This window comes from Schistocerca nitens, chromosome 10 (assembly GCF_023898315.1).
Source record: "Schistocerca nitens isolate TAMUIC-IGC-003100 chromosome 10, iqSchNite1.1, whole genome shotgun sequence".
Classification (NCBI taxonomy): Eukaryota; Metazoa; Arthropoda; class Insecta; order Orthoptera; family Acrididae; genus Schistocerca; species Schistocerca nitens.
Genome location: NC_064623.1, coordinates 64,462,147 through 64,488,181, shown reverse-complemented (window position 1 = coordinate 64,488,181; position 26,035 = coordinate 64,462,147). Strand labels below are relative to the sequence as shown.

Sequence of the window (26,035 nt, the reverse complement as noted above, 5' to 3'; positions counted from 1 at the left end):
GAGGCCGCCAATTGTGAAATTCAGATTCGATTCATACTGCGCATAATAAAAGCTCATGGCCAGAGGTGTAATGTGGCAAAGCACCGAGATGCACTTCTCAGCCGATGTCGAGAAAATCGACAGTTAAAAGAAACCGTTGCCGTGAAATACTCTCTACGATTAACAATTTTCCGCAGCGTCGTGGCGCAGCGCTAAGCGCTCGGGTTTGTAATCCGAAGGTCGCCGGATCGAATCTCGCACCATGCAACTTTTTTTTTTAGTATTTGTTTTTTCTAATTCAAGTGTGCACACACACACACACACACACACACACACACACACACACACACACACATATATATATATATATATATATATATATATATATATATATAATTCCCGGCAATCAGTTGCAACAATTATGCATATAATAAGTTGTTGAAAGTCGTTTGTCGTGGAAAAACTGGCGACTTCGAACATCATTATGCTTTGCGCAAACAAAGTTGTATTTCACAAATGTTATGAATTGTCTTCATAATGTTAAACACGTATAGTTAACGGAAGACGTAGAAACGATATTCCGAAACGAATACGTATAGCGTAAGTCAAACGTTCAAATTGGAATAGAGACCCCACGAACACAAATTCGCTGTGGCAGGTATGAAATATAAACTCCGTTACTCGCTCGTTACACTTGAAGGACAGATGTTGATTGGGCCGAAACGAGCCACCGCATAACAGCGTAGTTGCCTGCTAGCTTCGAAAGAAGGTAGATGCGGTCCCTAGCGCAACTTCTAACATCGTCGAAAATCAGTGCGGACGTGAGAGCTTTGGTACACCCTGTTAAAAAAACGGAAAAAGGGAGGCGGTACAATTGGAGAGCGATCCGCCTTCACCAACATGCATAAGCAATTCATTATTTGAATTACAAAAAACTAATAATAAAAAAAATTGCATGGCTCGAGATTCGATCCGGCGACCTTCAGATTACGAACCCGAGCGCTTACTGCTGCGCCACGACGCTGTAGAAAACTATTAATCGTAGAGAGTATTTCACCGCAACGGTTTCTTTTAACTGTCGATTTTCTCGACAACGGCTGAGAAGTGCATCTTGGTGCTTTGCCACATTACACCTCTGGCCATGAGCTTTTATTATGCGCAGTATGAATCGAATCTGAATTTCACAATTGGCGGCCTCCCCTTGTTAGTTGCACCTAGTTACTCGAGTAAACATGGCTGGCGCAAGGCTTACATTCGATACAAGGAAGTCAGTTTTGAATGGTATTTTGAGTACGAAAACATTAATGAGATTCAACGGGAATGGCGAAATGAATATGAAACAGAGCCACTTACACGTTTAACGATTCGTCGCATTCGAGACAAAGTTGAAGCCGAAGGCTGTGTCAAAGACGTACACAAACAACGATCTGGACGACCTGTAACAGTAACAGGTCCAGCTAACTCCCGTTGTTTGTTACAACAATTTACTCGCTCACTACAGAAGTATGTGAGGCAGTGTGCCCGTGAAACTGGAGTGAGTCGCTCAAGTGTTCGGCGAATTTTGAAGACAGCAAAGTGGAAGTGCTACATCCCACGCAAGATTGCTACACGCAATGAACGAGGACGACCCAGATCGTAGAATGGAGTACTGCGAGTGGTTTACTAACATGGTGCGCAACGATGAAGAGTTTGCAGACATGATTGTGTGGTCTGATGCAGCACAGTTCAAACCCAATGGTACAGTAAATCGCCACAGTTGCATCTATTGGGCCGTCCAAAATCCGAACGTCCATGTAGACAAAGCCTTGAATTTGCCAGGAGTAAACGTGTGCTGTGGGTTGTCTTACCGGGGCTCGGTTGGGCCATTCTTCTTTGACAGCACAGTTAGCGGTGAGGTGTACCTTCAGAAGCTTCAGACATCCATTTTACCTGCCATCCGAGACTTTTATTGAGACGGAAGAGTTTACTTTCAACAACATGGTGCCCCAGACCACTACCAAAATCGTGTTACGGCGTATCGAAAATCTACCAGGAAGATGTATAGGGCGTAGAGGTGCTGTGGAGTATCCACCACGTTCCCCAGACCTAACTCCTCTGGACTTTTACCTGTGGGGAACACTAAAGGACGTCGTTTATCGACAAAAGCCACGCACATTGGATGAACTTCGAGAATCTATCGTACATTCGTGTGCAAATATCCAACTGAACACGTTGCAGTCAGTAGTTCGAGCTGCAGTTCGGCGGCATCGTTTGTGTGTGGATGTTAATGGTGATCATTTCGAACACCTGCAGTGATATCTTTAAGTTGGACTTTAAGATAGACTTTCACCAAAAATGAGACAACCCCGTCAATTAGCTTGCAAGTTATGGATTTTTAAACAGTGGATACATTTTTTGGACCCCTCTGTATATCAGTTCTGACTCAGACGTAATGTCCAATCACAGGTGACTAATATTCAAATTCCCAAATATCCACAGTAAATATTTCATTGAAACTGTCTATTTTCAGCACTTTGATTGTGTTGTTGGATAAAATTCAGCCATACATAAAATCTAAAGTTCAAGGTCGACGAGATTCCAACACTTCCACAGTATAAATAATCCACCTACATACTTTTAGTAATATTTCTAACATTAAATGAAAGTTGAATTGACGCTTAATCATCAGATCCATTAGGACACTTCCACATTATCACTCAAATATCTTCTAACTACTAATAAAAGTGAAGAAATACTGAAACACATTTAAAATACGTTCTCAAATAAACATTATTTGCACTGTGCACAGGCCGGACTCTGTGACCGAGAGGTTCTAGGCCCTTGAGTCCGGAACCGCGCTGGTGCTAGGATCGCAGGTTCGAATCCTGCTTCGGGCATTGATGTGTGTGATATCTTTATGTTAGTTAGGTTTAAGTAGTTCTAAGTTCTAGGCGACTGATGACCTCAGAAGTTAAGTCCCATAGTGCTCAGAGCCATTTGAACCGTTTGAACCGAACAACATAGCTTTGGTTGACTCCGAGACGCCTGGACACTTCCCTTGTTGAGAGCCCTTCATGGCACAAAGTAACGATGCGGGCGTGATGGAACCGCGGTATTGACCGTCTAGGCATGGTTGAACTACAGACAACACGAGCCGTGTACCTCCTTCCTGGTGGAATGACTGGAGCTGATCGGCTGTCTGACCCCCTCCGTCTAATAGGCGCTGCTCATGCATGATTGTTTACAACTTTGGGCGGGTTTAGAGACATCTCTGAATAGTCCAAGTGACTGTGTCTGTGATACAATATCCAAAGTCAATGTCTATTTTCAGAAGTTCTGGGAACCGAGGTGATGCAAAACTTTTCTTGATGTGTGTATCTTCATGAAGTGACGTAGCAGTGAAACACAATACTTCATTTACTTTAAAAGGTTAAAGATCTGTCGGCCATTTCTATGAAATAATAGAAGGAAATGATACTAACAATAACAAATTAAAAACTTAACAACTCATTCATGGTATACAACTAAAATAAAAGGTAATTGATATTTTGGCTGTGTCTACATAATACGTCTTCATCTCCTTGTAGCCCTTGAAAACGGACAAATTAACACGAAAAATAGAGTTCTTCAACTTTAGTTTTCATACTTTACCGCTGACTATTCGTAATGCCCAAATAATGGCATGACATTCGATTACATCAATTTTTTGGAGCAGACCAGTATATCACCTTTTTGTAGCAGATCAGTACTGCTGATTTTTTTCTAGCATTCACAATCACTTATCACTTCCCAAGAAAAGCAGGGAACTGTGGACCGACCAATTTTTCTTTAATTTGCTTGTTTAATTTAATATTTTGATTCTGTATATCTTGAAACTGAAAGAGTAAATATTTTTCAAGTTTGCTAGATTTCTACTTTTATTAGAGGAGATTAAGGATAGAAACTGAAAATCGGTTATTTCAGAAACCGGATGTATTGAGCGGCTTGAACAGTCAGGGTAAACTACCGTGGAAAACAAAAAAGATATAACTGAAAACCGGATGTTTCAGAGATAACCGCCATCCCTTCTCCAGAGACCAAAATAATGCCACAAAGTGTGAAGAGTGATCCTCACGAAACCAGTATACTGCATAATACAAGAAGAAAATTTCTCATCTTGACAAGAAAATACTTCTCCCACGCCGCAGAGGTATAAACCGGCTCAGGTTAATCGTACTCGAATCGAGAAACTAAAACTTTTGTGCTTTTTAGACGCTCTGCAATCTAGATATAGTAGGGGTCAGTGAAGTGAAGTGGAAGGAAGACAAGGATTTCTGGTCAGATGAGTATCGGGTAATATCAACAGCAGCAGAAAATGGTATAACAGGTGTAGGATTCGTTATGAATAGGAAGGTAGGGCAGAGGGTGTGCTACTGTGAACAGTTCAGTGACCGGGTTGTTCTAATCAGAATCGACAGGAGACCAACACCGACAACGATAGTTCAGGTATACATGCCGACGTCGCAAGCTGAAGATGAACAGATAGAGAAAGTGTATGAGGATATTGAAAGGGTAATGCAGTATGTAAAGGGGGACGAAAATCTAATAGTCATGGGCGACTGGAATGCAGTTGTAGGGGAAGGAGTAGAAGAAAAGGTTACAGGAGAATATGGGCTTGGGACAAGGAATGAAAGAGGAGAAAGACTAATTGAGTTATGTAACAAGTTTCAGCTAGTAATAGCGAATACCCTGTTCAAGAATCACAAGAGGAGGAGGTATACTTGGAAAAGGCCGGGAGATACGGGAAGATTTCAATTACATTACATCATGGTCAGACAGAGATTCCGAAATCAGATACTGGATTGTAAGGCGTACCCAGGAGCAGATATAGACTCAGATCACAATTTAGTAGTGATGAAGAGTAGGCTGAAGTTCAAGACATTAGTCAGGAAGAATCAATACGGAAAGAAGTGGGATACGGAAGGACTAAGGATTGACGAGATACGCTTGAAGTTCTCTAACGCTATAGATACAGCAATAAGGAATAGCGCAGTAGGCAGTAGAGTTGAAGAGGAATGGACATCTCTCAAAAGGGCCATCACAGAAGTTGGGAAGGAAAACATAGGTACAAAGAAGGTAACTGCGAAGAAACCATGGGTAACAGAAGAAATACTTCAGTTGATTGATGAAAGGAGGAAGTACAAGCATGTTCCAGGAAAATCAGGAATACAGAAATACAAGTCGCTGAGGAATGAAATAAATAGGAATTGCAGGGAAGCTAAGACGAAATGGCTGCAGGAAAAATGTGAAGACATCGAAAAAGATATGATTGGAGGAAGGACAGACTCAGCGTACAGGAAAGTAAAAACAACCTTTGGTGACATTAAAAGCAACGGTGGTAACATTAAGAGTGCAACGGGAATTCCACTGTTAAATGCAGAAGAGAGAGCAGATAGGTGGAAAGAATACATTGAAAGCCTCTATGAGGGTGAAGATTTGTCTGATGTGATAGAAGAAGAAACAGGAGTCGATTTAGAAGAGATAGGGGATCCAGTATTAGAATCGGAATTTAAAAGAGCTTTGGAGGACTTACGGTCAAATAAGGCAGAAGGGATAGATAACATTCCATCATAATTTCTAAAATCATTGGGGGAAGCGGCAACAAAACTACTATTCACGTTGGTGTGTAGAATATATGAGTCTGGCGATATACCATCTGAATTTCGGAAAAGCATCATCCACACAATTCCGAAGACGGCAAGAGCTGACAAGTGCGAGAATTATCGCACAATCAGCTTAACAGCTGATGCATCGAAGCTGCTTACAAGAATAATATACAGACGAATGGAAAAGAAAATTGAGAATGCGCTAGGTGACGATCAGTTTGGCTGTAGGAAAAGTAAAGAGACGAGAGAGGCAATTCTGACGTTACGGCTAATAATGGAAGCAAGGCTAAAGAAAAATCAAGACACTTTCATACGATCTGTCGACCTGGAAAAAGCGTTCGACAATATAAAATGGTGCAAGCTGTTCGAGATTCTGAAAAAAGTAGGGGTAAGCTATAGGGAGAGACGGGTCATATATAATATGTACAACAACCAAGAGGGAATAATAAGAGTGGACGATCAAGAACGAAGTGCTCGTATTAAGAAGGGTGTAAGACAAGGCTGTAGCCTTTCGCCCCTACTCTTCAATCTGTACATCGAGGAAGCAGTGATGGAAATAAAAGAAAGGTTCAGGAGTGGAAATAAAATACAAGGTGAAAGGATATCAATGATACGATTCGCTGATGACATTGCTACCCTGAGTGAAAGTGAAGAAGAATTAAATGATCTGCTGAACGGAATGAACAGTCTAATGAGTACACAGTACGGTTTGAGAGTAAATCGGAGAAAGACGAAGGTAATGAGAAGTAGCAGAAATGAGAACTGTGAGAAACTTAACATCAGGATTGATGGTCACGAAGTCAATGAAGTTAAGGAACTCTGCTACCTAGGCACTAAAATAACCAAAGACGGAGCAAGGAGGACATCAAAAGCAGACTCGCTATGACAAAAAAGGCATTTCTGGCCAAGAGAAGTCTACTAGTATCAAATACCGGCCTTAACTTGAGGAAGAAATTTCTGAGGATGTACGTCTGGAGTACAAAAATGGCTCTGAGCACTATGGGACTCAACTGCTGTGGTCATTAGTCCCCTAGAACTTAGAACTACTTAAACCTAACTAACCTAAGGACATCACACACACCCATGCCCGAGGCAGGATTCGAACCTGTGACCGTAGCAGTCTCGCGGTTCCGGACTGAGCGCCTAGAACCGCGAGACCACCGCGGCCGGCCTCTGGAGTACAGCATTGTATGGTAGTGAAACATGGACTGTGGGAAAAGTGGAACAGAAGAGAATCGAAGCATTTGAGATGTGGTGCTATAGACGAATGTTGAAAATTAGGTGGACTGATAAGGTAAGGAACGAGGAGGTTCTACGCAGAATCGGAGAGGAAAGGAATATGTGGAAAACACTGATAAGGAGAAGGGACAGGATGATAGGACATCTGCTAAGACATGAGGGAATGACTTCCGTGGTACTAGAGGGAGCTGTACAGGGCAAAAACTGTAGAGGAAGACAGAGATTGGAATACGTCAAGCAAATAATTGAGGACGTAGGTTGCAAGTGCTACTCTGAGATGAAGAGGTTAGCACAGGAAAGGAATTCGTGGCGGGCCGCATCGAAACCAGTCAGTAGACTGATGAGAAAAAAAAAAGAAAAACAAGGAAATCGCTCTGCGTTGAGCCCACATGCCATTCTCAATGTTTGTTGGCATTTCTGAAACCCAGTTCTAAAATCACGTACACCGTATTTCGAAAAGAACGCATAATTAAGCACAGGTGTCAAGGGTGGGTTTGTAAGTCAGCGTCAGTCGACTTAAGTCTCCAGATTTTTTGTGAACGTTCTAGACGGATCGGCAATAATGGCTGCGAAAGTTTCCAGGATATCTGGTGAGCCAACTGAATTCTGAAACGGTCCTGAATGAACTGATTACCGGTACGTATCTTGAAAGTGAGAGTTCAATTCTCGAAACTAGCAATGTCTTAAATTTATGAATTAATGCTGGCCGTTAGGAGAAAATTTATTTAAAGTTAGTGAATATAGTGGACAACGTTACTCACTTCAAATTTCACCTTCACGAAGAATATAGAGCGGTATACAATCCTAAAATATTACTGTTGTTTTCCCCACTTACACGTATTTGTCTAGTGAGATATTTATACCGTTACAATGTACAATTCAGAACAAACCTTATAATGTAATAAATGTGTTCCCTGAGGATAACATGGCAGGTTTTTTAACGTACTTTTACTTATAAGTTTAATGGGTTACCGTTCACCAATATCTTACAACTTTATCACTTTATACAAATTTTTATTCGTTTGTATACAATTATCGTACGTCTCATGAAGTGTATAAGATGGAAAAGCACGGTTTGCTACCCTTGTTCAGCTAGTTAAATTATTAGAGTAAGTCAAAATAAAACAAAGTGCAGTACCATGCAAAACAGTAGATGTTATAAATCACATGTTACGAGTACTTTTGCCGTTTAAGTTTGAGAAAAAAAAATCGTTAGATATCTGATTACCATTTCGATTGAAACCAGCTCCATAGTTTCCAAGTATTTTTAATGCTTCCATACTGCCAGTACCGTTAATTTTTATTTATTTTTGTGCTGTTCTACAGTTTTGGCCTTAGAGCATTTACTGGTATTTTTAAAGGATTTTTATAAAATACTATTAGATCGTCAGTAGGTTAGTTTTTAGGGTTAAGCAGTGTTCAAACACAATATGAATTACGCTAATTGTAATACCTTGCTACAAACATTTACGTAACTGTTTCATAATATAAATAAAAATTTGTATTTACGATGGCAATTATTGACGGCTCAAGGTAAAGTGATGTTATAAAGAACTTACGGCAACGGTTACTGCATATAATACACATGTGTTACATGTCTTGTGTGTCCCACATGCAGGGCGTAAAAAAATGTGGGGAATATATTGAAACGTTTTACTGTGTAACGCGTCCGTTCCACTGAACAAGTGGTCATAGCTCTTGACGTATGCGGTTTAGAGCTCATATCTACATGATATTTTTCTCTTATGTTGATCCATAGCATTTCCTCCCAAAGACGGAAAGCAAGGAGCTTGGAGAAGAAGAGAAGTGTTTCGCAGAAGCAAAGATGAAGAAGTGGTCGTAGCTCTTAACATATGCGTTTGTTTGCTGGAGTTTTTCTTGTATTGGTGGTTACTACCGCCTCTCAAAATTTTCAACACTTTTTTTTTTACCGCCCTCTATATCCATCACATTCCAGCTGTAGTGCTACCTATGACAGTAAAGTAATAAAACATACGGTACTATTTTACGTCATCTTAGGATTAAGATACCTCCATAAGCCTCTGTTCCTGTGTTTGTCTTGTGTGTGTCATCGTGACAACACTGACGAGTTCTAAAGTGATGGAACTGTGGCAAAATTATCGGTTAATTTCTTACCTTATGCTGGATTCAGAATATATTTACCATCGCAGATATACTTGACGATCGATAAGCTGGCACATGTTCTTACTTCCGGTGTCGTGCACCCTGTATAAAAGTTGATGAATGAAATTATTTGTACGTACACAGAGAAAGGTGCTTGTTTTGTTCTGTATTTTTATTTCAGGCGGACTGCATTCAGGCTCCATCTTGAGCGGTAGTATAAGTTATTGTTGTGTCTTAATAAAATTTCCGTAGAAGTTTTTTCGAAATTTTACTTTGATGTCTAATTTGTTTTCTGTGCGTGCTCGTCGTGCTACAGGTGAGATAGTGTTTTTTCCATTTACATTCTGTGAAAGCACAGTAATACATTATACGACTGCTAATGATGGGCGGGTAGACCGATACCGCCCCCCCCCCCTCCAAATGAAAATAAACAACAAAAAAAGCAGTCTTATCTATTGTAATGAATCTTGCCTCCTAAGAACTTTAATATTTCAATTCAAATGTTAGATTCCGTATAAGTTTCCGCCTGACCTGAATTCATTTTTGTACTTATAGATTCCACATCTAAAGATAATTTTCTACATATCTGATCACCAAAATACTATTTTTATGATATTATAATTTTCTTTATATCAATTCATTTGGCAACATCGATCTTGTATCACGAAAATTAGAAACCGCAATTGTTAACTTAAATGAGTGAAAAACCAATTTACAATGACATTAATATTATCATGCTTCAATTTTCATGTAAACAAAATTCCTGCTTTCATTTTTAATTTTTCTAATTTTACTGTCGATGATTCAATCGACAATTGTACAAAGATGGGAAGCTGATAGCTTTTGTATTGTCAAAAGTTGCAACCTTCATTATTATTAGTAGGTACATGAAAGTTAATATAAATAATTACTTCCAGAAACCTTAAGTAAATTATTCCTGGAAAGTAGTTTCAACTAAGATACCTACAATAAAATTCATTTGAACTACGTCCCGTTCTGGAAGCTATGCATGTAATATTTATAGAAATTTTAGGCTCCAAACACGCCTTAATAGTTTCAGTTCTTGACCAGGTTGGTCAGAGTAACTATGAAGTTATTTGTGTTGTGTTGAAATGTTGCTCATTGCATTTACTTGGCAAGTGGTGTTGGAGAAAACGTCAAGAAATTATGCATAAATACTGATGATGTCAGAAAGCAACAATATTCCAGCAACATTTACTGTAACAAATCCTTGAACTTATTAATTGGAAAGCATAAACAGGAACCAGTATCCTACACAACGAGACAACCATAGCAAGATAAGTAACATTTATTTGCTAAGATAATGTTTCTGTCCTTATGAAATCGTATAAACGTTGACAAATGTTGTTTAATAATAAGTTCAAAGTAGGATATTTGCTTCCTGTACATCTACGAACATTTTAATAGTAATGAATATGTAACATTATAGCATGGACATATAAGCACTGCCACTCAACAGCTAACAAAAGTGTCTAGTAAATTTCTGTAGCTAACGATAGTTGGTCTGTTTAGTCACTGCCTTTTACCGTTGATTAGAATATGATATACTGGGGATCTAGTATTGTTTTATAAGAAATCTTTCACCATAGCACTTCATGATGACCTGAGGCAGTACTTGAAGAATACTTTAGAAACTAAAAATGAACAGCTGCAGGTAGCATGGAATCATTAAAAACCTATTTACCTTTCGCAACATTAAAAGTCCAAAATCTTTTATCAATGTACGCTGTTACTCTTTGGGAATGCTCAGAATTACGTCTTTATTTTGCAGCTCGTGAACGCAGCCTATTCGTACTACGCCCTGCTCAGCCAGATGCAGAACAAGTAAAGGAGCACTGCGAACGCCGGAGGAAGAAACTCACACTTGTACTGTTTATGTCTCGCTTTATAAGATCTACCACAATGCTTCCTTATGAGGCTGTAAACCGTTCGAATGAATCTGAGCTTACGCATGGTGCCTCATGGCTTGAGTGGACAACTAGTGGAGACGATAAACCTCACAAGGCCGCTCGGTATCTTCTCAGCCATAGTTTGAAAGTCCATCGTGCAGGTTAGAGTAGAGACAAGCAGAGATGGTTCACTCTCGTCCTGTTTATTGACATTTCTACCTGTAATGCCGAACCATTAACCATATTTCTCAGTCAGTACAAGTACAGTTACGCGTTATTTAACCCTGTTACGCCGTTATATTACACATACACTAATCATGTTCGGCTCAAAAAAGACTCGGTCTTTTTCTGTTTCCTGTAGGTATGCTTTTACACATTTCTGTATGGAAATCATCAATAAGTTGTAATTTAGATAGTTTAATGTAGTAATAATTGAAGCTGTATAATTGAATAATACAAGAATACAATAATCGAAAACTGTAATTGTGTGTGTGTTAATTTTATTACATTATGCCTCACTCTTACTAAGAGGTTTTACGCATGTGTGCAAGATGTTCTTGCAAGTAGACTTTTTACACTTTACACAGGTCACTGAACTTTTATCAGTTTTTCCACATTCCTGACATAGCGTGACGTCCGTTGTGTTGTTGTATTGTAAGGCGCCACTTACACCGTTTGTATATGTATACGTGTATGTCGTCGTTGTCGTCTCTTCTTTGCCTCGTCGATGTCAGAGCATGAGAAATGTTTGTGTTACCTATTTTTGTTGTGACAACACACAACTACACGGACACCATATTCCAGAATAGTAATAGTATAAAGAGTAATAATTAATAACCAGCTACTCTAAATGAGGCCCAAAACTGGACTTGTAACGAGAGTACTTGCGATCAGTCTGTCACAGTATTAATAATACGTAAGGCTCTACATCACTATAAGAAAATATCACTGTTCATGAAATAACAAAATATACGAATAAACTTCTTTATATTTTTCCTTTTTATTTAATCTAATGCTTTCAAATGTTTATTTCGCGCCCACAAATCATCCACACCTCGATGTAGAGTGTAAACGTGTGCATGAAAAATAGTACATTGTTTCTGCTGATAACCACGTATGAGCTTTTCGGTTGCTAGGCTACTTCGATCAACAGGATTTATATTGGATTTTGAAAATGATCATTCTATCCAAACTTACGTCCTCCACAATGGCTCATCAGATATTCTACCCTTTCTCGATAGTTAAGAGTTAGCGTAAATTGTATTTTCGTGAGTTTAAAGCAAACCATCGGCGACACGAAAGCAGTCTTGATACAACGACACAGTCGCGACGCTTACTAGCCTGTCACGAAATTGACATGCATACATCTACAACCAATTTTAAGGTCATAATTCGCCCTACACGATTGTGCGCAATTGAACTTCGTCCAGTCAATTATTTCTGGAATCGTAATCACAGATCCCGACACTGACCGTCCATAAACGCACAATGAACACTCTTTTTTTTTCAAGAGTAAATGAATGCCGTCACATCATCTTTATAGTTATTAAAATATTATTCCAAATGATTACAAACATTTATCGTCATTATATTTTAACGGTAATCAGAAAAAAATATAGTTTATTATCGGAAACTAACACATAACAGATCGCAAATCGCACGTAACTAAATGAAAGCTTTGCATAGCGTCGGGACTTAATCACGCAAAACTATATAAAGAAATGCCCCAAATCTAATTTCTCCATACCAACTGACAGATACAAATAAGATATTCAAGACCTCATAGATCAATCCCGACCTGTAATGTCATACGGCCCTGTAAAGTTACAACATTTGTCTCTCTTCTTATTCCTAGGATCATTTTCTTCTGATGTGGAGGGCGCACTGAAATGACATTCTTCTCTCTACAGCTTCTCTTGCAGCATTTCTTCGTGGAAGATGTCCTCGCCCCTTCATATGCCCACCAATTAGCTGATCGCCAAGGGATTCTAGGAATAGTCTTCTTCTCTGTAGGGTGTTTGCTTTCCATTGGCGATAAGTTGCCATGTACAGCACATAAGAGGTATTAGGCAGATATGTCGAAATTATTTGAGAACTTATCAATAGGCCATCTGTCTTCCTTTTTGCTGTATAATACACCACCATCTTGTCAAGTGTTTCAACAGCTCCTTTCTTAGTGTTGTAGTCTAAAATAATTGGAGAAATCTATTTGGATACCTTGTTAATATTCCCTGCTGCTTTACTTACCTTATTAAGCCTCCTAAGCCTTCCAATTTCGAAACGAAATAAAAAACAGAAAATAAAAAAACCTGCAGAATGAACTGGGAATCGAAAACAAATAGCCTACTCCGCAGCCAGACGCCTTGTTCGCAACGCCATCGCTGTTTGGGAGATGCTGTGTTCCATCGTTCGCGTGCCGACCATAACACCACGTTCAGACTGACTCAAATCTTGATAACCTGCCATTGTAGCGGCAGTAACCGATCTAACAACTGCGCCAAACACTTGTTATCTTAAATATGCATTGCCGACCGCAGCGCCGTATTCTGCCTGCTTACATATCTCTGCATTTGAATATGCATGCCTATACCGGTTTCTTTGGCGCTTCCGTGTACACACGTAATGTCACACGTTCCATATGTAACTGGCGTCTGGTGTGACACCTCATGGCAATGGTGAGTGCTACGAGGTGGGCAGTTACAGACGAGGCGGTCAATGGCGGGAAATGCAGGAGCCGCCCAAAGAGCACGGCTAGATTCTGTTTCAGGTCTGACGGTCTAGCGGTGAAGTGCGTGCCAGGAACTGAAGGGTCGCTAGATCGAATCCTTCAAGTCGAATTAACCAATCAAGCGCTGCTCACGCAAATTCAAGCGGCCCGCCTGAGTCCATATCATCAAACGCGTGCTTTGTTTGTTTCCTAAAACCGAACAAGAGAGCGATACAAAAGTTGGTCATGGGACAGTAGTGAGAGTCGAACCCAGACTGTCTGGTTAGCCGAGCGATCTAACGCACGGCTTTCCCGAGCGGGAAGGAGCGCCTGGTCTCGGTTACGAATCCGCCTGGAGTACTTGTGTCGAGGTCCGGTGAGCCGGCCAGTCTGTGGATGGTTTTAGGTGGTTTTCCATATGCCTCTGTGAATGCGGGCTGGTTCCCCTTATCCCGCCTCATCTGAGTGAGGGGGTATCGGATTCCGAACCGCCTGCTCATTAACCTTGGGTTCGGTGTGGAGCGGCGGCGGGGTGAAGTGGACTGCGGTAGTCGTCGTGGGTTGTGGACCACTGCGGCTGCGGTGGGGACGGAGCCTCTCCGTCGTTTCTAGGTCCCCAGTTAACATACAACACATACAACGAAGGTCGAACCCGATCCAAAGGCTGAGTAGTCTAGTGCGCTATCATCTACGCTATCAGGACAAGAGACTCTAATTCAATATGGCGGGCCACATGAATTAGTGCACAACTGCTTGATGGCCAAACTTAAATGTTATTCAACTGTAAAATGGCGCTACGAATCGAATTTTTTTTCTTTACAATTATTTTTCAGCACAGCCTACCCTTCAGCAGCGATGTTCAAAATGGTTCAAATGGCTCTGAGCACTATAGGACTTAACAGCTGAGGTCATCAGTCCCCTAGAACTCAGAACTACTTAAACCTAGCTAACCGAAGGACATCACACACATCCATGCCCGAGGCTGGAAGCGAACCTGCGACCGTAGCGGTCGCGCGATTCCACACTGAAACGCCTAGAACCACTTGGGCACTACGGCCGGCAGCAACGATGTAGATTTCCAAATAAAAGCTTAAAGATAGTTCTGTGAAGAGGGAATTAAAACACGAAAATGCCTCATGGTGAATAAATACTCAGTGTAGTGACAGGGTGAGGCCGCCTGTCTGCTCTGTTCTAAACAGAAGAATTCCCATGTTGTGAGGTCTGTCACTCTTCTGAGTTTCTCCCTTAGTCCTGAACTATTCTGTATTTTCATCACAAATATATCACCTAACTTGCGTCTCTCAAAATAAAACGTATCGTTAGCCAGAGGAATTTTTTCTGTCATAAACTATCGCTGCACTTTTTTTCATCGATACATCAGTTCTAAATACTGTTTCCATGACGAATTATGTGACTGTTTAAAAAAAATAGGTCTCATTTTAACAAATTAAATTACTGAAGAGTCCAGAATAGAGCTGCTTGCATCAAATACTGAAGTTTTGTGTAACATAATAATCTGTCACTGACTTTTGTAAGTAAGAATTAATACATACAATCCACTCTAGTAAACAATGTTGCTGACTGAATTCCTTTCATCTTCTTCTGACATCTCGATACTGTTGTTTTATTTAAGTATGTTCTTACAGCGAAATTAGTGGTGTCTCCCTCTACAATGTAAACGTCTTCGAACTGTAAGAGTCGCCCGCTGTGGCCGAGCGATTCTAGACACTTCAGTCCGGAACCGCGCGACCGCGACGGTCGCAGGTTCGAATCCTGCCTCGGGCGTGGATGTGTGTGATGTTCTTTGGTTAGTTAGGTTGAAGTAGTTCTAGGGGAGTGATGACCAAAGATGTTGAGTCCCATAGTGCTCAGAGCCATTTGGACCATTTCAAACTGTAAGATACAAGTGCGGGTGGTAAGTGACGCACAAATTGTCACGTAAATCACTTCATTGAAATATTTGGTGGTATTTTTTTCAGACGTACACAATACTAACGTTTGATGATAAATACACTCCTGGAAATTGAAATAAGAACACCGTGAATTCATTGTCCCAGGAAGGGGAAACTTTATTGACACATTCCTGGGGTCAGATACATCACATGATCACACTGACAGACCCACAGGCACATAGACACAGGCAACAGAGCATGCACAATGTCGGCATTAGTACAGTGCATATCCACCTTTCGCAAGAATGCAGGCTGCTATTCTCCCATGGAGACGATCGTAGAGATGCTGGATGTAGTCCTGTGGAACGGCTTGCCATGCCATTTCCACCTGGCGCCTCAGTTGGACCAGCGTTCGTGCTGGACGTGCAGACCGCGTGAGACGACGCTTCATCCAGTCCCAAACATGCTCAATGGGGGACAGATCCGGAGATCTTGCTGGCCAGGGTAGTTGACTTACACCTTCTAGAGCACGTTGGGTGGCACGGGATACATGCGGACGTGCATTGTCCTGTTGGAACAGCAAGTTCCCTTGCCGGTCTAGGAATGGTAGAACGATGGGTTCGATGACGGTTTGGATGTACCGTGCACTATTCAGTGTCCCCTCGACGATCACCAGTGGTGTACGGCCAGTGTAGGAGATCGCTCCCCACACCATGATGCCGGGTGTTGGCCCTGTGTGCCTCGGTCGTATGCAGTCCTGATTGTGGCGCTCACCTGCACGGCGCCAAACACGCATACGACCATCATTGGCACCAAGGCAGAAGCGACTCTCATCGCTGAAGACGACACGTCTCCATTCGTCCCTCCATTCACGCCTGTCGCGACACCACTGGAGGCGGGCTGCACGATGTTGGGGCGTGAGCGGAAGACGGCCTAACGGTGTGCGGGACCGTAGCCCAGCTTCATGGAGACGGTTGCGAATGGTCCTCGCCGATACCCCAGGAGCAACAGTGTCCCTAATTTGCTGGGAAGTGGCGGTGCGGTCCCCTACGGCACTGCGTAGGATCCTACGGTCTTGGCGTGCATCCGTGCGTCGCTGCGGTCCGGTCCCAGGTCGACGGGCACGTGCACCTTCCGCCGACCACTGGCGACAACATCGATGTACTGTGGAGACCTCACGCCCCACGTGTTGAGCAATTCGGCGGTACGTCCACCCGGCCTCCCGCATGCCCACTATACGCCCTCGCTCAAAGTCCGTCAACTGCACATACGGTTCACGTCCACGCTGTCGCGGCATGCTACCAGTGTTAAAGACTGCGATGGAGCTCCGTATGCCACGGCAAACTGGCTGACACTGACGGCGGCGGTGCACAAATGCTGCGCAGCTAGCGCCATTCGACGGCCAACACCGCGGGTCTTGGTGTGTCCGCTGTGCCGTGCGTGTGATCATTGCTTGTACAGCCCTCTCGCAGTGTCCGGAGCAAGTATGGTGGGTCTGACACACCGGTGTCAATGTGTTCTTTTTTCCATTTCCAGGAGTGTATATAACGATTTCTTTTGAAATACAGTGAGGTGACAGAAATCATACGGCAGCGATATGCACATATACAGATCGCGGTAGTATCGTGTACACAAGGTGTAAAACAGCCGAGTTGTCATTTGTACTCAGGCCTTCGACGCGATTATGACCACACAACGGTAACGAACATACTTTGAACGTAGAATGGTAATTGGAGCTAGACGCATGGGACTTTCCATTTCGCAAATCGTTAGTGAATTCAATATTCCGAAAGCAACAGTGTCAAGAATGAGCCAAGAATACCACCACCTCTGAGGCATTATTTCTCATCACGTACAACGCTGCGTGCGATGGTCTTCACTGAACGACCGAGAGCAGCGGCGTTTGCGTAGAGTTTTCAGTGCTGACAGAAAAGCAACACTGCGTGAAATAACAGCAGAAATCGATGTGGGACGTACGACGAACGTATATGTTAAGATAGTGCGGCGAATTGGGCGTTAATGAACAATGACAGCAGACGACCGACCCGAGAATGCCTTTGCTAACAGCACGACACCGCCTGCAGCGCCTCATCTAGTCTCGTGACAATATTGTTTGGACCCTAGACGAAGGTTCGATATTGGCGCAGACACCACGAAGCCATGGACCCAGGTTGTGAACAAGGCACTGTGCAAGCTCGTGGTGGGTTGATAGTCGCGTGTGCCGTGTTTCAGTGGAATGGACTGGGTCCTCGGTTGTGTTCGTCTACCTGATAACCATTTTCAGCCATTCGTAAACCTCATGTTCCGAAACAGTAATGGAATATTTATGGATGACAATGCGCCATAAAACTGTTCCACAATTGTTCGCGGTTGGTTTGAAGAACATTCTGGCAGTTCAAGCAAATGATTTGGCCATCCAGATCGCCAAACGTTAATCCCATCGAACATTTATGGGACATAATCGAGACGTCAGTCCTTGCAGAAAATCCTGCACCGGCAACACTTCCGCAATTATAGCTGTCTATAGAGGAAGCAAGGCTCAGTATTTCTGCAGGGGTCTGCCAACCATTTGTTGAGTCTACGCTAGGTCGAGCTGGTGCAGTACGCCGGGCAAAAGGAAATCCGACACGATACGAGGGTAGCCTCTATGAGGGTGAAGATTTGTCTGATGTGATAGAAGAAGAAACAGGAGTCGATTTAGAAGAGATAGGGGATCCAGTATTAGAATTGGAAGTTAAAAGAGCTTTGGAGGACTTACGGTCAAATAAGGCAGAAGGGATAGATAACATTCCATCAGAATTTCTAAAATCATTGGGGGAAGCGGCAACAAAACGACTATTCACGTTGGTGTGTAGAATATATCAGTCTGGCGATATACCATCTGAATTTCGGAAAAGCATCATCCACACAATTCCGAAGACGGCAAGAGCTGACAAGTGCGAGAATTATCGCACAATCAGCTTAACAGCTCATGCATCGAAGCTGCTTACAAGAATAATATACAGAAGAATGGAAAAGAAAACTGAGAATGCGCTAGGTGACGATCAGTTTGGCTTCAGGAAAAGTAAAGGGACGAGAGAGGCAATTCTGTCGTTACGGCTAATAATGGAAGCAAGGCTAAAGAAAAATCAAGACACTTTCATAGGATCTGTCGACCTGGAAAAAGCGTCGACAATATAAAATGGTGCAAGCTGTTCGAGATTCTGAAAAAAGTAGGGGTAAGCTATAGGGAGAGACGGGTCATATACAATATGTACAACAACCAAGAGGGAATAATAAGAGTGGACGATCAAGAACGAAGTGCTCGTATTAAGAAGGGTGTAAGACAAGGCTGTAGCCTTTCGCCCCTACTCTTCAATCTGTACATCGAGGAAGCAGTGATGGAAATAAAAGAAAGGTTCAGGAGTGGAATTAAAATAGAAGGTGAAAGGATATCAGTGATACGATTCGCTGATGACATTGCTACCCTGAGTGAAAGTGAAGAAGAATTAAATGATCTGCTGAACGGAATGGTCTAATGAGTACACAGCATGGTATGAGAGTAAATCGGAGAGAGACGAAGGTAATGAGAAGTAGTAGAAATGAGAACAGCGAGAAACTTAACATCAGGATTGATGGTCACGAAGTCAATGAAGTTAAGGAATTCTGCTACCTAGGCAGTAAAATAACCAATGACGGACGGAGCAAGGAGGACATCAAAAGCAGACTCACTATGGCAAAAAAGGCACTTCTGGCCAAGAGTCTACTAATATCAAATACCGGCCTTAATTTGAGGAAGAAATTTCTGAGGATGTACGTCTGGAGTACAGCATTGTATGGTAGTGAAACATGGACTGTGGGAAAACCGGAACAGAAGAGAATCGAAGCATTTGAGATGTGGTGCTATAGACGAATGTTGAAAATTAGGTGGACTGATAAGGTAAGGAACGAGGAGGTTCTACGCAGAATCGGAGAGGAAAGGAATATATGGAAAACACTGATAAGGAGAAGGGACAGGATGATAGGACATCTGCTAAGACATGAGGGAATGACTTCCATGGTACTAGAGGGAGCTGTAGAGGGCAGAAACTGTAGAGGACGACAGAGATTGGAATACGTCAAGCAAATAATTGAGGACGTAGGTTGGAAGTGCTACTCTGAGATGAAGAGGTTAGCACAGGAAAGGAATTCGTGGCGGGCCGCATCAAACCAGTCAGTAGACTGATAACCAAAAAAACGAGGGTAGTCCAGAAAGTAAGTTCCGATCAGTCGCGAAATGGAAACCACTGGAAAAATCCGGTAGAGCTTTGCACAGATGGGCGGTTTCTCTAGTATGCCCGACGATCGTGTCGCGTCGCTCTTGTCAGTTTTGCGTGAACAGTGAACACATAAAAATGCGTAGGGAATAGCGACTCCCGCCAAGTATGAGGGCCTGGTTAGAGATTTCGCCTGTGTCATGCAGCCCACATAACACAACTGTCGAGCAGTTCCTTCTTCATGTCAATTTTCGGCCGCACACTGCAGGGCTATGAAGGCGCTCCAGCAGCGTTTCCGATGAGAAGTGTCTGACCACCCGCAATACAGTCCGTGATTGGCTGCCCCTGAGTCTCATCTCCGCTCACAACAACCGCTGGCTATGAAGACAAAATTTTTCCACAGACAACGAGCTGCAGACCAGTGCAGATAACTGGCCGAAAGCACAGGCGGCTGCTTTCTATTGCGAGGATATTGGAAAGCTGATACAACGCTACGACGACACTCCAAGTTGGAGGGGCGTCTACGTAGAGAAGTATGTGGAAGGTGTACCTAACTGTTGCAAATAAAACGTTTCCAGTTTCCATTTCGCGACCAATCGGAACTTACTTTCTGGGCAACCCTCGTATTAACAGGTACCACATGACCTTTATCACATCAGTGTAAGTACTTTATCCAGCACTTCCGACTGGTTTTAACCTTAGGCACACGTATAATAATAGAACTAAAGTTAAACAAAACCTAAGTCAAAAACAAGAAAATGTACACAAACGAACAGGATATGATGTTATGATTGGTTCAAATGGCTCTAAGCACTATGATACTTAACATCTGAGGTCATCAGTCCCCTAGACTTAGAACTACTCAAACCTAACTAACCTAAGGACATCACACACATCCATGCCCAAGGCAGGATTCGAGCTTGCGATCGTAGCAGCAGGGCGGTTCCGGACTGAATCGCCTAGAACCGCTGGGCCACAGCGGCCGGCTTATGGCGTTATGAAAAAGCATAAGAAGGTACATATATGACTACTTACAGGTGCATATTTAGACTTGCTCGTAACAATTTAACGTAAAAAATCACGTGCAGTACACATTTAACATGGCATGGTAACAAAAAGTCCAATTTTTATGAAATGATTATTCTCTGAATTGTTTGAAGCTGTGGAGGGTGACAAAAGGAAACCAGTATTTCATGAGACGTGTTACTTTGCGAGTAATGAAAATTTTGTAGAGTTCCCAGAAATAGTACATGTATTTGTTTTTGGCAACCTCTAGCGCTATCTGAATAACACAGAGAAAGGTATGAACATTCCTAATGGATCGTTCCATGTAGGCTTTCACGGCCGGCGTCTTCATCAATAAACACTTCCGGGCTAAGTTGCCGTGGTCGATCTGTAAAACTTCTTCTCCCTGACGTTTCGTTCTCAACTACGGAGAACATCTTCGGAGGTGAGTCAACGACTGGCTGCTAGGAGCTGGGGCCGCCGCTTATATGGATATCGTAGAGGGCGCCACCGCACGGCACGTGGCGTCGATGTGCAGCTATCTCTGGCTATCGTCTGTTCTCTCGATTGCAGGCAATCGATTGTCACGTGATTGATGCAACGTCGACCGCCATATCTTATCCAATTTTAATCCTTCTTCTTTACGATTAAAATTGTATTGATGTTTGTGGATTTCAATTGCCTCTCTATACATACGTGTATAATAGTGCGACGTCCTCGCTAGCACGCTTGTTTCACCAAATTTTATTTCGTGATCTCCATCCTCAAAAACATGTTCCGCTACTGCCGATTTGTCGATATGTCCCAAGCGACAGTTTCTTTTGTGCTCCGTCTACCGTGTATTGATGCTTCTTTTTGTAGTTCCTATGTAAACCCTGCCACAACTGCACGGAATTTTATATACCCCTGGGGTGGCTAGGGGGTGACGAGCATCTTTTGTTGATCTTAGGCATTCACTAATTTTCTTAGTAGGTCTGAAAATGGTCTCTACGTGAAACTTGGCTAGTACTTTCCCAATGCGATCCGTGATATTATGGATGAACGGAAGAAATACTTTTCCAGCTGATGGTTGTTGCTCTCTCCTATTTTTAGGCATTTTTCTATTTGCTCGTCACCCCCTAGCCACCCCAGGGGTATATAAAATTCCGTGCAGTTGTGGCAGGGTTTACATAGGAACTACAAAAAGAAGCATCAATACACGGTTGACGGAGCACAAAAGAAACTGTCGCTTGGGACATATCGACAAATCGGCAGTAGCGGAACATGTTTTTAAGGATGGAGATCACGAAATAAAATTTGGTGAAACAAGCGTGCTAGCGAGGACGTCGCATTATTATACACGTATGTATAGAGAGGCAATTGAAATCCTCAAACATCAATACAATTTTAATCGTAAAGAAGAAGGATTAAAATTGGATAAGATATGGCGGTCGACGTTGCATCAATCACGTGACAATCGATTGCCTGCAATCGAGAGAACAGACGATAGCCAGAGATAGCTGCACATCGACGCCACGTGCCGTGCGGTGGCGCCCTCTACGATATCCATATAAGCGGCGGCGCCAGCTCCTAGCAGCCAGTCGTTGACTCACCTCCGAAGATGTTCTCCGTAGTTGAGAACGAAACGTCAGGGAGAAAAAGTTTTACAGATCGACCACGGCAACTTAGCCCGGAAGTGTTTATTGATGATTCCTAATGGAAATATGCGAAGGGGATTTCCAGTGCAGGCATTTACTCTAAAACCAAGGAAAACCTGTCAGCAATCTAGTTCGGAACTAGAGGACTGGAGCTATTTATTATTCGTTGCAAAAAAAGTCGCAGAAATATGTCACTTTAGTGTCTGTGCGTATATCTGTTTTCATGAGTTGCTCGACATCCACTAATATTTATCTGTCTTATTAGGACTTAGGACTATTTTCTTATTAGGACTATTAGGACTATTTATCTGACTTATTAGGACAGAAGATAAACGGAGGGATTGGGTGGGGAGGTCAAGGAGGGGTGACAAAATGTTTATAGATTTTTCAGGCAATCATCCAGGAGTCCACTCGACAGTAGTTGAAAAAATAAAAGTTCACTTTGCAGAGTGAGAAAGACGTGGCAGATGAAATATTAGCGTTTCTGCAACATGAGTCATGGAATGCGTTGTTTTGTACATACTCGATTGTGCGGATAATGTGCATGAGGAGTACAATGATGACCATTTGTGCTTAACAAGTGAAAGTGATAATGAAACAGGTGTCGAGTCATGTAGTTCATCATCCTTGTCGGATAGGGAGCCACAAATCCCGTCTCCAGTGAAACGTAGTAAAGGACAATCGTTGTCCAGGAGCGAATACTACACGTAATTACGTACATGGAAGAACATCCGCAGCATAGTAAAAAACAATTATGAACAGAGTTCGAGTAAGTCCGCAGCAATATGACCGTGTAGTGCATAAGAAAAACTATGGACATTCACGGGAGGACAAGGCGCACTTGTTTCAAAAACTGATGTTCGCGCTTGTCAAAGTTGCTCGATAAAATTTCCAGAATGTGCACGATAGTGAGCTGCAGTAGGCACACCAAACTGCGGCCAATACAGATTACAGTGATTTCAAGGGAAGCAGTGGATGGTTGCATAACTGCAAACAGTGCTACAGAATTTGAAGACATAAGATAATGAAATTTCAAACAAAGGGCCACTTGACGATGCACAGCACGCTACGGAAACAGCTCGAAAATTTTAGATGAGGTAAACGAACTTATCCCATCGTTCAGTAAGGCATTTGTTTTCAACTCCGACCAATCGGGAGGAAATGCTTATGAAAGGAAACCTGGAAATTAGAGGTATGAAAAGAATGTATGAACATCAACTAACGTCAATGACTTAACTCGCGCGCAGCTTGTGATTGGCTGGGTAGCCTGTGGCGCGCGATTCAAACGGCCTGGGCAACACGCTCCCTAGTATTACTAGGAGCGTTTTGCTCAAAAATTCACATCCTGTAGCTTGCGCAACACTCGGATAATGCGCGCTGGCGCCGAACTGGCGCGCAGGGACCGGACGTTGACGTCACGATAAGGACTGCTGGCTGCAGCTGCGCCGCAGCACGGAGCGTCATTCGCTCTGCGAACGTCGAGGAGTGCGGACGCATAGCCCTGGGTGTCTCGCTGGGCGTTGGCTCGCTACGTTTACCTGTATTAACGTGCCACAGCAATGCCTCGGCGACGTGGTTACCGTCGTCGCTGGCGGCGCAGCGTTCCTGTATATCGTGCTTTGAAGGCGATAGACATTGATCTTTCTGGACAGTTCAATAAACAACAATTAATTGGAGGTGTTGTGTCCGTAGACTTGCCAACACTACGCACACTAATTGAAAGAGGCGGCCAAGATGCACGCGCTAACTCACGAAGGATGGAGTGAGGTCTGAAACAGGAGACTTAATGAATGCTATAAAGAAAATACGTAACTTCTGGACTACTTAACTTTTAATCCTTCCTTTGTATACATCGTTCTTGATGAGACATCTGGAGATTGTGGCGATACAAGTGCGACTCTTTAGATACAAGCTATCTAAGGCTAATGGCGCCTTGCTAGGTCGTAGACATGAACTTAGCTGAAGGCTGTTCTGTCTCTCGGCAAATGAGAGCAAAGGCTTCGTTCGTATAGTCGCTAGCAACGTCGTCGTACAACTGGGGCGAGTTCTCGTACGTCTCTCGAGACCTGCCGTGTGGTGGCGCTCGGGCTGCGATCACACAGTGGCGACACGCGGGTCCGACATGTACTAATGGACCGCGGCCGATTTAAGCTACCACCTAGCAAGTGTGGTGTCTGGCTGTGACACCACAGGAGGTCCAAACGTATTTCGTGGACTCCGTTTGAACTTTACATGTGATTCACAAGCCGTGTTTGGAGGTAGTACATGGCTCACACTTGCTGTAGTATGGGGCAATCATTGTGATTATGGTGACCTTGAAGCTTCCCCAGATGCAAATATTCTTACATGGAAGACATTACGGCGACTGTTAATGTGGATGGTAAATTGGCTGGAAAGTCACTTACTTGTGCTGCGAGATTTTGGAGCACTCTGTCCCCTACGATTCCTTCTCGTGTGCAAGAACAGTAGGAAATATTTACTGCAGAGCAAGCAAGAATAGGAAAATTGACGTAAGGGAAATACAGTTATAATATGAGCACTATTTTTGCCCAATAACTGGTCAAAATAACTAGCTTTTGCTTCATTCCTGGTCTACATATAAAAATCATACTCCTTTAGAACAAACTATCCCTCCTAAAAAGTGTGTGACATGGCAATTCATACCACCTGGAACCAATGCACAAATTCAGACTCTGAATGTTTGTTTTTTCCGTGACTATAAAACATATTAACTGCATCTACGCCTTAAAGGACAGTCAGTTTCACCATAAGCTCCACGACGGACGGTTTCACGTTCGGTTGCGTGCCATCACATACCATCAGCTCTCATCACCCCGTTACACCCATATGATTCTATATGGATTCTTTTTGAGTGGATACTCTTACCGAGTCATTCTCTATTGCCGGCCGGGGTGGCCGAGCGGTTGTAGGCGCTACAGTCTGGAACCGCGGTACTGGTACGGTCGCAGGTTCGATTCCTGCCTCGGGCATGGATGTGTGTGATGTCCTTAGGTTAGTTATGTTTAAGTAGTTCAAAGTTCTAGGGGACTGATGACCTCAGAAGTTATGTCCCATAGTGCTCAGAGCCATTTGAACCTTCTCTATTAGTGTTTACTTCGTTTGTTACTAATGGGTAAAATATAGTCTCACTCACGATATTTCAGTATTCGCCATTACAGCGAGTTTATTCGTTAAATACATTCATGTAAAACCATGTAGTACACCAATGCTGACCACTGTAACTATATTTCTATAGTAAAGAAACAGTTTACCTAGCTTGTTTATGGTCAGATCTTGTAAATCATCTCCATGTGGTATATTGGCTTTGTTTTGTCTAAGAGCATGTTAACGATATATTGTTTGAACTAAAGATGCACATAATTTTATAATCATTTAACAAAAGTGTTTACATTACAGACTAAATAAAACCGAAAATCCACTGACGATGGCACAGTGGTGCCGAAACATGTTTGGGTACTGAGAAAAAACGGTGTTTTGCGTAACTGGCGCACCTCATATCCAACAATTTTAACTGCAAACACGGCAAACACAAGGAGCTGCAAATCAAAATGATGAATATGTTAATGCTTGTTTGACTGAAAAAACGTGTGAGCTTACGTTCTTGTACCCCACAAAAAATAGTTTCAGATATGAGTTGCATTTTTAAACTTCATTTTTTTCTT

At 42.6% G+C, this 26,035-nt stretch overlaps 1 protein-coding gene across 1 annotated transcript in view; it reads left to right on the top strand.

Annotated features, from left to right (window-relative positions):
- The window catches only part of LOC126210541 (odorant receptor Or2-like), an 87,551-nt gene extending 76,364 nt beyond the window's left edge, over positions 1-11,187 (top strand). The window contains exon 5 of the mRNA XM_049939793.1: positions 10,759-11,187. Coding sequence (XP_049795750.1) covers positions 10,759-10,815 — 57 coding nt within the window. The 3' untranslated portion in view covers positions 10,816-11,187. The remainder of the gene's footprint in view (positions 1-10,758) is intronic.
- Positions 11,188-26,035: the final 14,848 nt, after the last annotated feature.